The following is a 14,152-nucleotide window of genomic DNA, read 5'->3' on the forward strand; positions in this document are numbered from 1 at the left end:
TAACCAGTTAGCAAGTGCTTATTAAGTAATTTGGAGTTGTACCTCTTCAACTTCCTCGACATCACCAATATTTGAAGATACATCCTCAATCTCGTCAAAGCCGAATAAAACATTCTCTGAATCCATATTAATACGGCTGCTGTCTTTGGTTTGTAACTGCTTATTAAGTGGTTAAGAAGCACTTTGAATATTTTATGTGGAAAATTATTAAAGGAACAAGATTGAATTTGAATTTCGTGGTATGTCGTATGGTATTTAAAAGCTGAGGTGCCGCGCCGCTCATGCCAAGCCTGGTGGGGCCGGCTTGCGGCTTCTGAGCAGCGGCACCTGACCTGTGTACTCCCTGACGGCGGAGACGACCTCATCTTTAGGATTACTCAGCCAAGTTGACGTAATTCACGGGTCGTCCGACCGCTTACCCGCGATTCGCTACGCCTCTACAACTTGAAGCTATTCGCAACTACCGAAAACTCAATGTTTTTAATTATTCTGACGTTCAAATCGCGTAGGACATGATGTTCTAATACGACCTACAATATGACAGCTAGAACACCTTGGTGGAGCGCGTCTTGGCGCGCCTGAAGCTGACGGTGCAGAACTTGCGGAGGGACCCTCTTCAACATCAAACTGAGATTTTCTCAACGCCACGAGGTCTCTGCCTTCTTGTATAGTAAGGCCTGGTGTAGGAGTTATTTGTCGCTTAGAACGTGCCTTTTTCTGCGTCTCTTTCTCATTTGCAGCGCGGAGATCATGGTTTTCAGCAGCTAGCTGCGCGGCGTTGTATAGAGCTATCTGGCAGCCCTTTATAAGTTGCTGTAGCGCATTCTTTGAAGGCGTTGAAGGACTTTGAGACCCTCTTTTCAGAAGCTTTTTAACTGAAGATGCCTGGCGCTGTAGTTGACGGACCGTATATGGTGTTGCAAGCGTAGAAGAACTAGTAGACTGCTGCCCGCGGCTAGGGGGGGGTGTCGGCGTACTTAGTATAATATTAAGCTTTCCAAGCACTCTATCAGGATCAAAAGGCTGTATACCAGCTGCAGCAAAGCCGCTCTTAATATTCTGAGGTCTAAAGACCTCCCGGTGAGCTGTAGGATATGCTGATAAGAAGTCAAGCTTGTCAATATGACTATATCCAAGGCGCATTTTCTTCCTAATAAGACCACCGTACGCGTGCTTTAATGGACCAAAACAGCCCACATCTAGCGGCTGTAGAAGATAAGAAGAGTGAGCAGGCATGCAGATAGGAATAACTTCGTTCTCCTCACAGGTCTTATTAAATTGAGGAGTAAGATGACTTCCGTGGCCGTCTAAAACAAGTAGTTGATATTGGCCAATCTTTCTCGCAGTTGTAGCAGGAATAAAGATATTTTGAAGCCAGCGGAGGCCTATATCATCACTAGTCCATCTATTAGGACTAAGTTCAATTCGCCAGTCGTGTGGGAGGTTATATTCTTCGAACCATCCCTCTATGTGGAGTTTTCCTTTGAAAATAATGGTAGAAGGAATCGACCACCCTATAGAATTAATATATTCAATTGTCGTCACCCACTCGCGCTGGCCTGGCTGTATAAGATAAGGTCTTCCAGGCATATTTGCCCTTGTTACTACTTTTGCAGTAGCAATTAGGCCTATTGCAAAGCCAGTTTCGTCAAAGTTGAAGATATCCTTATCAAGTATCCCATGCTGAAGCCGTATCTCTTGCAGAATTCTAAACCACTCTTGTATCACCTCTGGATCTTTACATTTAGCTCGCTCATAATTATATCTCCTTGCAAAGCGGCTCTTAATCTCAGGGCGTCGTTTAATGAAGTTCGTAACCCAGTTATAGCCTACTAGGTCGGACCTAGAAGGATTGTCGGTGCGGAGGATTATATTGGCTATTTCCTGCACATGTGAAGGTCGAGGAGAGACTCCACGCTTATCTCTGGATATAATCCACTTTATTAAAGCCTCCTCTTGAATTTCAGATAGTCGGAGGTTATGGTTGCGGCGTTCTGTCTCAAATTCATGGCCGTTGAAGCGGTCGCGAAGCGTTCCGTACGGGACATTAAATGTAGTCGCTGCAGGACGAATACCGCGAATTTCATTCTTTTTTAAAGCTTGAATTGCAAGTTGGTTCCGGCCCTCTTGTTCAACTAAATCTTGACGAGATTTCTTGCGATTTGGTGGCATGGTGGCTGGTTGAAGAGCGACGTTCAGAACGACGCGTGGACTTTGGAGGAGCGGTCGGACGACCTGTGAATTACGTTACGTACAGCGCCTAGTTCGGTTTCCGCATACACTAGTGACGAAGCGGTGGAGGATATCGGATACATCACATCCTATTTAGGATCTAATGAGGCCTCTGGCCACGTATTTAAATCGTTATACAGACTATAGTTAAGATCATCACCTTCAATTCAATTCATCCCATAGTCACCTTGGTCACCTGACCCGGGTTCTACACCATTAGTCACCTCCGTAGCTCATAACTATTTCCCAATCATGCTATGAGCTACAGGATAGCTGCAAGCGCTGAATTCTGGTCGTGTGATCAAGTTTTCGGAAATGGATTGAATTAAAGGCTTGATCTTCTAACTACAGTCTATATAGAAGATTTATAGCCATCCAGCGGCTTCATCCTCGTCCTGAATAGGGATTCCGAACCCTATATTCGTTGCTGGGGCTGCTGGATGTTGGACTGTAGGGGTAGAACGAGCGAGGTGCTGGATATTGATTAGTAAGTCGATTCTTCACCTAATGAGGCTGCCTCCGGGTTGTCATGCTCTCCATCACGTGATATACGTGCCGTCTCTCGTCCTCCTGCTCTTCCTGCTGTTTTCTATTCAGCCAAGATTCAATCGAGTCTCTTTCTGGCACATTTCCCCGCTTCGTCAACACTACAAATAAATCAAGATGGATCGGACTGCTTCGAGATCGGACCATGCCATGATTCAGAATTCTATCGTTGACACGTACCTGTGGGGACTAAACTCTTTTGGGGCCTAAGTGCCCGGGGGCGGACCGTGCTGCAGCCAAGCTGACATCTGAGCAGAACCTCATGGCTTCCATCATCACCTTCTGTCCACTGACGCCAGCAGTATCTCTGGTGGAGAGATTCGAGTCCCTGCAATATGGCTTCCCTGCGTAAAGCTTGCCGCAACTGCACTGCCTCCAAGCGCAAATGCGTCGTTCAACTGCCAAAATGCACCCGCTGTGCCCAAAGGGGCCTGGAGTGCATGTACGATCTGGAACCTTTGGGGTTACCGGCTGCTCAGCCTAAAATGTCATCTAACCACGAGTGGAACCCGGCGTTCTACAATTCCCCTGGGTACTGCTTGTTGAAAAATGTTGAAACTCGACCGTCTTACATTGATCCAGCCGTCTGCGAGCCAGGGCACGAAGGCACATTGGAGCTGGTCCGTCTGGGCTATCAATCAGTTCCGGACCTTGTCAAATCTGGGAAACCCGCAACATTTGTCCATCCCAAGTTGCATCTGCATGGTGACTACAATCATTTTGACGACGTCATGGAAACGAGGAACGGTGTGAACTACGAGAGCTTCAGGCGCCTGATTGAGCTTGATCTCAATGTAATACCCATAAAAGAAGCTCTTACGGCCCTCCAGGCTCTGCTCATTTACCTCTCAACATCTCTGCTAGACAACATGCCAATGAACGTGGAGAAATGTCAAGACCTTCTGGTGAACTGGGCGCAAGCTCTGTTGGCATCAGCCCAGGCTAGATCACCTCCAAATCAGTCACCCTGGCAAACATGGCTGTTCGGAGAGAGCGTTCGACGAACTATTATCATGTCATATGGACTCGCCATGTCTCTATCTAGCTTCAAGCAGGGATATTGTTCCTATTGGATATTTCTGGAGTCACTTCCATTTGACAGACGTGCGGGGCTGTGGATGGCAGGATCGCCTCAGGCTTGGATCGCGGCCGCCGGGGCCAAATCCGGCCAGGAGGTCGAGGAACAACTGATTTCGTTTCACGAATTTGCCGAGAATGTTAGCGGCTTGAAAGACTTCCGTGGCGACAGCTTCCTAGAATTGGTTGCCTTCGCCCATAATGGAGTGGAGTAAGGCTGCGGGCACAGGTTACCCAGTGGGATCTTAACCGCTTTGGGAGGAGGACAATGCGGACTGACATGATTGTATGAGAAGCTGTGCTATATATTCGGCCAGGTTCTCACGCTTTCTCATATCCTACTTGAATCATCCAAGTCACATTGAGTTCTCCAAAGCTCCTCAACATCACCATGTCCTCAACAACTCCTCTCCTCGTCGTCCTTGGAGCCACGGGCAAGCAAGGAGGATCCGTCCTATCATACTTCCTTTCATTGTCTCCTTCTCCATATGCCCTTCGCGGCGTCACCCGGGACCCAACCTCAGCCAAGTCCGCTGCCCTCGCCGAGTGCGGGGTAGAAATGGTAGCGGGAAACTTCGACGACCCTTCCTCACTCGACGCCGCCTTCGAAGGCGCATCAGCCATTTTCAGCGTCACGGACTTCTGGATTCCCTACTGGATCCCCTCACAGCGCCAAGCAGCAGCCGCCACCGGACAAAGCATTGGGGAACATTGCCGGGCCCTCGAAGCGCAGCAGAACCGCAACATCATCGATGCCGCGGCAAGAGTGGACACGCTCGAACGCTTTGTCTACTCTGGTTTGGCCAATTCGAACAAGCTGAGTGGCGGGAAGTACGCGCACAACTACCACTTTGAAGGCAAAGCCCTTGCCGAAGAGTATGGGGCAACTACCCATCCAAGCCTATGGGAGAAAACAAGCGTTCTCTATGCGGGTCTCTATCTCGAGAATTATCTCGGTGAAGGTGGAGACCTGCTGCGACCTAAGCTAAACAAGGCGAGGGACGCCATTATTCTGACCCTGGGTGATATCCTAGGCTCAACACCGTTCCCCTTCTACTCTGCAGTAGACGATACCGGCGCTCTTGTACATGCCTTGCTTCAGGCCGCCCCGGTCAAGCCCTTCATTGGTGTCAACGAATGGCTCAGCTTCCGGGATGTTGCCAAACTCCTAGCTCAGGTGTTGGGAAAGAGACTCGAGATCGTCAACGAAGACCCAAGTTTTGACAACTTTGGGGACCCAGATGTCGCGAGGGAAATGACCGATATGATGGGTTTCTGCGTTGAGTTTGGCTACGACGGGGCAAAGGCCGGCAATGCCGTCGTGCAGCCGGCTGATCTCGGCGTACCAGTGCAACTTAGGCCTGTCAAAGAATGGCTCGCGAAGCAGGACTGGGACAGCAAATTGGCGGTTGATGAGCATTACGCTTGATCGGTAGTAGTCGCAGCCTGGGATTAGGATAGGAGGACCACCACTCTTTACTGAATCACAAACCCACACTCTACTAAACACACAATCATGCTTCCAAAGATAGCCTGTGTAGTCTTAATACTGTATTCTTGACTCGGACAGTTGAACAGGCCCACCATCGACAAGTCACGTGATTTCAGATACCTTATCGATTCGCAACCTTAGCTTTCCCTATCCCATCCAACTCCAGTCCATCTCTTCCTCATCCCATTTCCAACAACCACCTCAAGACTTACCCCTCACCCCACCTCACCTTCAAATAAAACCCGAAAGAAAATCAACATGGCCGACAAACTCCGCACCCTCCAAAACCTCGAAGCACAACAAGCGCGCTACATCGGCACCGGGCACGCCGACACAACAAAGCACGAGTTCCTGAGCAACATCGTGCGTGACTCGTACGCGAGCTATATCGGGCATGCGCCGCTTCTGGGGTATATGGCGCTGGGGATGGGCGAGAGCAGGGAGAAGGTGCGCGCGCAGCTGGTTGAGAGGATGGTTAGGGGGGTGGGGGCGCCGCCGGAGGTAGGTTGTGGTTTTTCTTTTAGATTTGACTTTTTGGGGTGAGTAGGAAGGTATACGGATGCTAATTGGTCTTGGATTAGACGCAGGAATAGAGTGATGCAATTCTGCGATGCGATGCGCAAGAAGAAACAAGATGAGACGAGCCGAGACGCGATTGGAGATTTGACAATCTAGATCATGCAACGCCCCATACGACATATACCCTTCAATCAGGCCGAGAAGGCCAATTCGCTCAATTCTGTTCGCTCCTGTATCGGGTTAGTATACGGGGTACCTCGACTACGTTCTCCGCCGGATTGAGTGCGCGAAATGAAGAGGTCTGCTGGGACGGTGTTGGCCCAATGCAGTCAGGCGGTTCCCTCAGCCTGGGGTATGGTACAGTGCAAAGTGTGAGCTCAAAGGCATGTCATTCAAGGCGTTTACGGTTGGAGTTACGGGACCATGTAACGGAGTTGGATGGAAGCACGGCCGCTCAAATGTAAATCTCGCAGAGGTCCAGTCAGATCTGATTCCAGCTCTCAATGTACAGTACAGTATGCTCATTTCCATGCTTGTCACGTCTAATCAACACCAAATCAAGTATGCTGAATCTATCACTTCACTTACCCTCCTCCCCATTCCGTTTCTCCCTCGCAAGCTTCGTGTTCTCAGCCTGCAACGCCTTGATAAGACCTAACCACTGCTTCCTTTCACCCCTCAGCTTATCGATCTCTTTCTTCAACGACTCAACTTCGCTCTTCAGCGCATCCGTCTCGCCCCTCGAGCGCGCCTTATCCTGCTTCTCGGCTTCCTTGCGCTGCTTCTCCTCGACTTTAGCGGCCTCTTTGATCTGGTGCCGTTCGATCTTGGATAGACGGCGGATGAGCTTCGATTCCTCGCGGAAGAGGGCGGATGCAACTTTGTTCATTTCGGGGTTGTCGGTGTTTGTTGTCGGTGTGTTGGCGCGGCTGCGGTTCTTGCTGCTGCTTGTTTGGTCGGATGATGGGAGTCTGGATGTGCTGCTGGTTGCACTTGCTGCTGTGTCCAGTGGCTGGTCCGAGGCCCCGGTCGGATTATCGACGGAGGATTTAGCGGAAGTTCTGTTGTCCTTCTCGTCTTTCTCTTTGTCTTTATCTTCTGGTGCTCGTAAACCAAGGGAATGGATATCGGATCTAACGAGATCAAGTTGCGCCTCGACGCTGCGCTTCTCCTGTGCAAGTTTGGCGAGCTGCCGCTCGGCCGAGGAGAGCTTGCCCTTTTTGCTTCGCTGGAAAAGTTCCGCCGCCGACGTATCAAGGTTGATGTCGCTTGGACCGGGCGTGTTTGGTCCTGTGGGTACATCTGAGGCGAGAGATATGGAGGTCTGGGAGAGTGTCTCTTGCGCATCGGTTTCAGTTTCGGTAGCCGTCTTGTTTTGGCGAGTTGGTGTACTTTGAAGGTCTCTGGAGTCGTTTAATCTACTGGTGTACGACGACTGGCGTGAATGGGACTGCTGCGGGATATAATCCAGTACAGCCTGCGGTGCGTAGCGCTCCAGACCGGCGTTGAGCAGGTGTCCGACACTCGCGATGAGCCCGTGGCGCTCCTCTGGGTCATAGTAGCTCAAATCCGAGCTGCTATCGCTATCTGACTCGTCGACTGCAATAGCTGCCTGGCTGTCCTTTGACTTTGAATCTGCGAAGCTCTGCAACCGCTCGCGCTCCTTTGTAGCTGCAGCTTGAGTCTCGGCCTCTAGATCCTGGCTGGCCCATTCAACGAATTTGGCTGCGTCTCCACAGATACTCTTGGGCGTGCCTTTCTCAACCATCCAGCGCGGTATTGTCCCACCGGGATCACTCCTTGTAACCATGATCCATTCGACCGGATTCGGCTCGTCTTTTGCACCATCTGCGTCGCTCGAGTCTTTCTCTACTATAATCTCTCGAATCATCTCGACAGATTCGTACTGCCCGCGAATATACTGCTCCGTCGACGGAGCATCGGGGTGCTCGACAGGCCTCGAAACCATCATCCAGCTTCTACCCTCCCTCTCTTCTTTCCCATTCTTCTCTTCCTCGGGATGATCAAACCCAGCCTCCCACGTCACAATCATAATCACGAAATCGCGACTCGTCGTCGGCCGCGGAAATGACGCACTCACATGGTAGACATTCAACTTCGCCACGACGCTCTCCCCATCTTCACTCCTGATCTCGACACTCTCCAGCCTACTCTGCGCGCCTATCCCCCGCACCGCAACATCCGGGTCAAGTCCCCCCTCAATGCGCTCCTCATTCTTCCTCAACGTCTCCCCAATCTCACTGCTCAGCTTCTCCTCCCAAACACGATACTCCAACCCGGCATGCACGCTCCTCCGCCCAAACCAACTCCCCTGTCCGTCCGACCCAGAGAGTTTATAAACCGGTACCGAGAGCGGGTTATCCTTGCTAACGGCTTGCTTAGCGACGGGCTTCCCCCATTCTTTTTGGCTGTCTAATGTGGACTTGTTCTTTGTTTGAAGTCGGACCGGCGAGGGTCGAAGCTTTAATGTCCCCACGCTCGTTTCGTATTTCTTTGTATTATCGGAGGCTGGCGGTTCGGGGACCGAGTCAATTATCAGCCGGGCTTTCGTGCGGAGCGTCGTTATGTATTCGCGGAGGGCGGCTTCGTCGGACGGGAGGCTGTCCCATGTTGTTGCGCTTAGAGAGAGGAGAGAGTCTTGAAGAGTTGCCATTAGATGATATCTAGCTATCGGCCGGTGCGTAAGGCTGGAGGTGGGTGGGTATACGGTAAGTGGAGGGGCGTGTTTCGTAGGTACCAGGGTGTGATGCTCTTGCCGGAAACTGGATATGGGATTAATGGCGAATGGTTCTGTTGGCCGGTTCTTAATCTTGCTGAGGTTGAATTAGGAGCGCAACGTGGAACAATTGATCAAGAAGTTAAGAAGATGAACTGTGGAGGAACAAGAGTTCAGTTCATTGTTGCAGCCTGGGAACTGGAAGCAGCCAAGATAAGAGTACCTGACGTCATGGTTCTCGCCCGGTCCTCTTGCCCTACGGAGCTCATACGTAGTGGACTAATTACAAATTGGAGACATAAAACTGTGAAGATCAATTTAATTTATGTAATGATTAGACTCAGACTAAATACAAGCTGAAGCTGCATACAATTTGAGCGGAACGAATTTAGTGTTTGGGCCTGCCCCCAGCATCCGATTCCCGTCACCCATACTCCCACCAGTGGGAGATAGATGAGCGGGCATCCAGGAAACAAACCAGCCTGGACTGTAGGGGATGAACCTACCAAACAACAAGAACTGAAGTCGCTCGAACTTTCAGAAGTATATCGACCAAGGAGACGAACCGTGTCACAGACTCGGAAGCCTTACCCTTGCTCGGATGCTGCCACAGACAGAACCCAAGACTGTCGGCCGATACACTTCCTTCAAGGCCGGCCGACCAAGCTGTCCTGTCGCAATCTGCGTCCATAGCCCATCTCAGATGAGCATGTACCGCAGCACCATGGCCGCATCGGCTTCAATCCGTCGGATTCCAGTCTGGTACCTGTACCAGAAGAAGCGGACGCCAGCAGGAAACAAAACGTCGGTTCTCAGAACTCGTTCATCATCCTGCCAAACCATGGACGAAGTGAAATCCAACGAATGTGGTAAACGTTTCTCATCCAGATCATATCCTAGCCGCGAGGCTCCCCAGTCTTATATGCGGGGTCTGATGGTAACAAAAAGACAGAAAGCCGTCCCGCCGCTGCTGCTTGATGCAAAAAGGGATAAAAAAGAAAGAAATCAAAAAAAGAAGAAGAAACACAACGCTCAATCTGGCTGAATCACAATCACAATCAAAGAAAGTCGCAATACTATGTTCTGGTCATGATGCAAAGGCGAAGTGGAGTATCATCGGGTTATAAAGCAAATCATCGAAAACGCCGTCACTGATGCCGAATATTCTGTGGTCTGGTTCCGGGAGGATCTGGTCCCTGTGTTTCTCGTGGGTATATAAACTCGGACTCGGGTTGTGCGAAGAAATGGTCGTGGTTCTGTCGATAAGGTCCCTGGGATCTAATCCAAAGACACGCGAAGTCAGGGAGACGTCAACATCATGTGTCTGAGGACGTGAATCCATTACATCGTTGTACCATACGGCAGCGCGAAATCCTGGTAGCGATCCCATCCAAAGCCCGTCATATTAGCCGCTGTGCTACAGGGCTGTACAAGCATACTCGGAAGTGGGAGCGCTGCAAGGGCGGCTGATGTTGCCGCTGCACTGTAGTACTGCAAGTTGTTGTAAGGCGAAGTGGTGTAGGCTTGGCTGTAGGCCGGCGTCGAAGGGGCGGTCGAGGCCATCTGCATTTCAGGTAGAGCACCCAACCCTGCCCACATACCTGGGTTCATGTCCACGGTCGTGACAGGCGCTGGGCTGGATGGCAGTATCTTCCATGAGTCCATCGTTACCGGCTGCTGCATTGGGTCATGCCACCACGTCTCGGGTCCTGTCGAGCTAGGGAGCAAAGGCGTCGAATGAAGAACATCAACCACGCGAGGAGGCGGCGGGAGGAGGGGGACGAACAGAGCCGAGATAGCACCCTTCGCATCCTCACTCCTACCAGCAAGCAGCTCACCCGCACCATCTTCCTCCAAGCCTTCGAGGGCCTGAGCGCTGGTGCGGTAAACAAATTTGTTGGCTGCCTGAACAAATTCCTCCTGCAGCTTATTCAGCTGATTGTCCTTCTCAGCCCAGTCCCAAGTGTTGGTAGCGGTGTCGACCGAGTAAATCTCCTTGTGGTATTCAACGAGCATCTCAATCGTCTCTGGTGTGAGCTTGAACGCGATTTCGTTCTGGGAAACCATATCAACATGTACCACGTATGCTTCAATGTGAATCATCTGGTGGTTGAATAGTGCCTCTACTAGAAGGTTCTCGTCCTTCCGCAGCTCCGCCTCGGGAGCCTTGGGAAACATCATCGAGCAGAGAGTCCAGATGGCGTTGGTTGAAGACAGAGTCTCGGTCAGACATCTCGTATGCTGCGCCACATTGTTCAAGGGTCGCTTTACCCGGTTGACTCGTTTCAAGGTTGCGGTGAGCCAAGGTTCGATGCGAGAGTTCAATACCACGTTTGGGGAACACCGCGGCGCAAAGGCAGCCGCCGACGACGGCAGTAATACGGTTGGCATTATTCCAGTGCGGTTAGATCAATGATAAGCCCAGAAGGAATGGAAGTTGGTCAATAAGAGCATAAAAAGTTCATCAAGGCAGCAGTCGCCCGAAGCGATCTTGTCTTTCGGGTATTTCCAAGCCACGAGATGACTCTCAGAAGCCGAAGTTTCGTGTGCAAGGATCAAAGACCCAGAGTAGAGAGTCGTACCAGTGCGAGTGGATGGAATTAGAAAGTGGGCGGGCATGCGCGACAGACGAAGATATAGAAATAAAAATAGTGGAATAGAAAAGAACGATAAGTATAAAGGAAGGGAAAAGGCCAGAGGGCCGGAAAGGAGAGAAGGAGAGAAAAAGCCGATGGTTGAGAAGAGGAAGAGAGGGAGAGAGGAAGAAGAGGAAGCGAGAATTAGAGAGAGTCAGACTCGGGAGGGGCAACAGCCAGCGGCACTCAATTAGGCAAACAGGCTGGATTAATATTTGGCTGTAGTAGTAGTCTGAAGTATCCCTGCGCAGATATGGTAAAACCGACTGAAAAGAGGAAATAATATTATATAAAGTCAGAACCAGTCTTGACTGCCATAGTAGTAGAATATGTTTCAACCCAACCTCATACATCCATGTCGTGCCTTTTAAGACCCTCTCACTCTGCCTCAAGTCTATCTATCCGGCGACTTTCTCTGCTCCTGCAGGTGGAAACCCGATCGAATGGAACAAGTCAGTCGGTGGCAGCAGTGCTTTTGGCCACAACCCGGATTCGCCGTGCGATCTCAGCTGCGCTCCCACAGACTCAGTACTGCCCGCGACATCTCCTGGCTGAGCGTTAGCAGGCTGCAGGTGTCCATAATCGTCGACGAGTGGGGACTGCTGCTTCCTTCCTAGGCTGTACTGTTTTTACCAGAATAAGATACAATCCTGTATCGACATTTGAATAAAATTACTGCTACTGCTGCTAGTCGCTGCGATGCTTAATTTATACTTCATGGAGGCGAAGCTGGACCAGCCTCTCCAGTTGCTCCATGCCGACCACAGCTTACGCTCTTACGCTGCGCACCATGAGTTCAACCAGAGCGCCTAGATTTCTGGGCTTTAGATAACTAGTACCTCCTTATTAGACGAGACGAAAAAGCCTGGAAGTTGGGCCAGGAAAGGAATAAAAGCGGTGGTTAGTATAATATATTGTGTCAGTGACACAGACCTTCAGTGCCCGTAGTGCTGTGTCAGTGCTATGCCAGCAAGAAGAGGGATTAATCCAAGTGGATGCAGCGTAACCTTCTGCCAGTCTGGGCTTGAGAAGTTCTTCTGTGAAACAGAAACATGAAAGCTGTCGTCATGTACCGGACTGCAGTGCCAGTGTACTCCGTAGTGTCAATAACGCCATGGTGGAAGGTGAGGGTTGACGCCCGCTTGACGGCCACGGCTGAGCCCCCGTCGCGATCCACTTGAATTGGGCTAGTACTAGTAACTAACCCTCATGGAGTATGCGCAATATTGTAAAGATAGAATCAATGCATCTGTTCGTTCTTTTACCTGACTGAGTATAGGGTAGTCTCTATATTGTTAGAAACTAAGATTCAGATCTTGTACTTTGGTAGTCTACAGATACAAAGTATAGAGTACACAGCAACTATGCGCATACATCTGGAACAGAAATAGAAATGGCAGAAATCTCAGTCCTGGACCCCACTTGACTCGAGTGGAAGATCATCCGATGCCCTTAAAAAGTCAAGGGCCTCTGAGTCTGCACTCGCTAACGGCTTTGGGAGTAGGGTAGTTCCCGCCCCGATCTCATTGACGGCCTGCGCCGATTCGCCACCACTGTGGACCGAGATTCAGCTGGCAGTGTTCGGACGACGGATTATCTTTATCTCAAGTCGACATCCTTGTGGCTGAGTTGCGAACAGCAGGTACACCTTCTGGGGTACATCCGGTTACCTACGGAGTGCTAGCTTTTACTGCTCGCTGAACGTTGGCTAAGCTCTTGCGGAGAATTTCCCCGTGTACAGTGCGCAATATAATATACTCTGCATCTAACTTTTATCAACCCGGGCGGTTCCGTGGTTCACACTCCGACTTTCTACAAAAATAAACACAATAGGAATGTGCTTCTCAACGTGGAAGGAGTGTACGCAATCCGCGCAAAGACCTCGCACTCGAAACTCAATTTCCCATAGATACTCAAGATTGAAGCAGCAGCCAGGAGAGTCGCTGAGCGCTAATCAGATGCCTTTCCAAAGCATAAAGGGTAAATCTCCATCCGGATTTGTATATGCGTCCGATGTTGTACGAAGCTTCCGAGCTGTAGCCTGTAGGCTTGCATGCGTATCGGCGTACCGCCATGTATCCGGTCTATCACCAACGAGACCCTCGTGCTTCGTCATGTCAAAGTCACTGGACGAGATCATATGTAGGGTCGTCCGGATAGGACGTCCTCATCTCCTGAAACTTCTGAGAAGGTTCGCGCACATCGGATCAACCAGCAAGTGAAACGATGCAAAAAGGGTAGTCTTCTATCAGTATCAGCGACTCGCTCACATGATCTTGAGAGAAAAAGGAAGGAGATCTTTAGTAAAACCGGAGAAGAGGGGAAAAGAATCAGCTCGCCCCACGGTATCCGTCATTTTCAGTTGAGCTAAAAGGTCTTGGGCGACGATAAGATGCTGCTTCTGGCCTGCGATTCGCTGGCGCCTTAAAAGGGCCGGCTGCCACGCTACATCCGAGAACCCTGGTACGATCAACGATTGGATCAAGCCTGGTCAATAGTCATCTCGAGCTTTTCTGTAACAGGAATCTCAGTCGAAAGGCTGAATGCCCCTGTAATCTGATTACTGCCGAGACTGCGGCGTTATTTCAAGTAAGCGGCTGTCGTGTCGGAGGACCAGGAAAGTAAATAAGAGCAATGAGAACCTCTGAGAGGTCTTGTGTTGGATCTTCGATCAACATCCATGCGTCTTTTGGCGTTGCCATGGACGCTTCGAATGTACCGCAGCTCCCCTTTATTAGCGTGCGCATGCAATCAGAAGCCAGAGGGCAGTATCCCCTGGGAAAGACAGGCGGTATCATTGGAAAACGCTCCAATCTCCCAGGTATTCAGCCCCGTGATCTGCTGGAGCTAACACGAGTTGGAATCGAGGAAGTCGTAGTCATGGGTGGGATATACAGAAAAAACACTGGTGGC

At 50.5% G+C, this 14,152-nt stretch overlaps 5 protein-coding genes across 5 annotated transcripts; 3 read left to right on the plus strand and 2 right to left on the minus strand.

The window, feature by feature from the left end:
* Positions 1-2,589: 2,589 nt before the first annotated feature.
* On the plus strand, positions 2,590-4,158 carry BDV17DRAFT_24189 (Zn(II)2Cys6 transcription factor domain-containing protein). Its single transcript, XM_073755982.1, has 2 exons — positions 2,590-2,719; positions 3,035-4,158. Exon 2 carries the CDS (start codon positions 3,114-3,116, stop codon positions 4,068-4,070), a length of 957 nt encoding a protein of 318 aa, XP_073609931.1. The 5' UTR covers positions 2,590-2,719; positions 3,035-3,113; the 3' UTR covers positions 4,071-4,158.
* BDV17DRAFT_278009 (uncharacterized protein) lies at positions 4,138-5,368 on the plus strand. The gene has a single exon (XM_073759487.1). It carries the CDS (start codon positions 4,247-4,249, stop codon positions 5,282-5,284), a length of 1,038 nt encoding a protein of 345 aa, XP_073609932.1. The 5' UTR covers positions 4,138-4,246; the 3' UTR covers positions 5,285-5,368.
* Positions 5,369-5,605: 237 nt separating this feature from the next.
* On the plus strand, positions 5,606-5,940 carry BDV17DRAFT_296676 (splicing factor 3B subunit 5 family protein; the record flags this gene model as incomplete). The annotated part of the gene is made up of 2 exons (XM_073763347.1): positions 5,606-5,848; positions 5,929-5,940. The coding sequence occupies 2 exons, from the start codon at positions 5,606-5,608 to the stop codon at positions 5,938-5,940; spliced, it is 255 nt and encodes an 84-aa protein (XP_073609933.1).
* Positions 5,941-6,193: 253 nt separating this feature from the next.
* Positions 6,194-8,872, minus strand: BDV17DRAFT_24225 (uncharacterized protein). The gene has a single exon (XM_073755989.1). It carries the CDS (start codon positions 8,538-8,540, stop codon positions 6,447-6,449), a length of 2,094 nt encoding a protein of 697 aa, XP_073609934.1. The 5' UTR covers positions 8,541-8,872; the 3' UTR covers positions 6,194-6,446.
* Positions 8,873-9,796: 924 nt separating this feature from the next.
* Positions 9,797-11,107, minus strand: BDV17DRAFT_24218 (uncharacterized protein). Its single transcript, XM_073755987.1, has one exon. The coding sequence runs from the start codon at positions 10,992-10,994 to the stop codon at positions 9,945-9,947; it is 1,050 nt and encodes a 349-aa protein (XP_073609935.1). The 5' UTR covers positions 10,995-11,107; the 3' UTR covers positions 9,797-9,944.
* Positions 11,108-14,152: the final 3,045 nt, after the last annotated feature.

The sequence above is a fragment of the Aspergillus undulatus genome, assembly GCF_047715775.1.
Source record: "Aspergillus undulatus strain CBS 261.88 unplaced genomic scaffold BDV17scaffold_110, whole genome shotgun sequence".
Taxonomy (NCBI): Eukaryota; Fungi; Ascomycota; class Eurotiomycetes; order Eurotiales; family Aspergillaceae; genus Aspergillus; species Aspergillus undulatus.

Excerpts from the sequence above, each read along its gene's own strand:
- BDV17DRAFT_24189 (XM_073755982.1), top strand. The coding sequence starts at position 3,114 with ATGGCTTCCCTGCGTAAAGCTTGCCGCAACTGCACTGCCTCCAAGCGC.
- BDV17DRAFT_278009 (XM_073759487.1), top strand. The coding sequence starts at position 4,247 with ATGTCCTCAACAACTCCTCTCCTCGTCGTCCTTGGAGCCACGGGCAAG.
- BDV17DRAFT_24225 (XM_073755989.1), bottom strand. The coding sequence starts at position 8,540 with ATGGCAACTCTTCAAGACTCTCTCCTCTCTCTAAGCGCAACAACATGG.
- BDV17DRAFT_24218 (XM_073755987.1), bottom strand. The coding sequence starts at position 10,994 with ATGCCAACCGTATTACTGCCGTCGTCGGCGGCTGCCTTTGCGCCGCGG.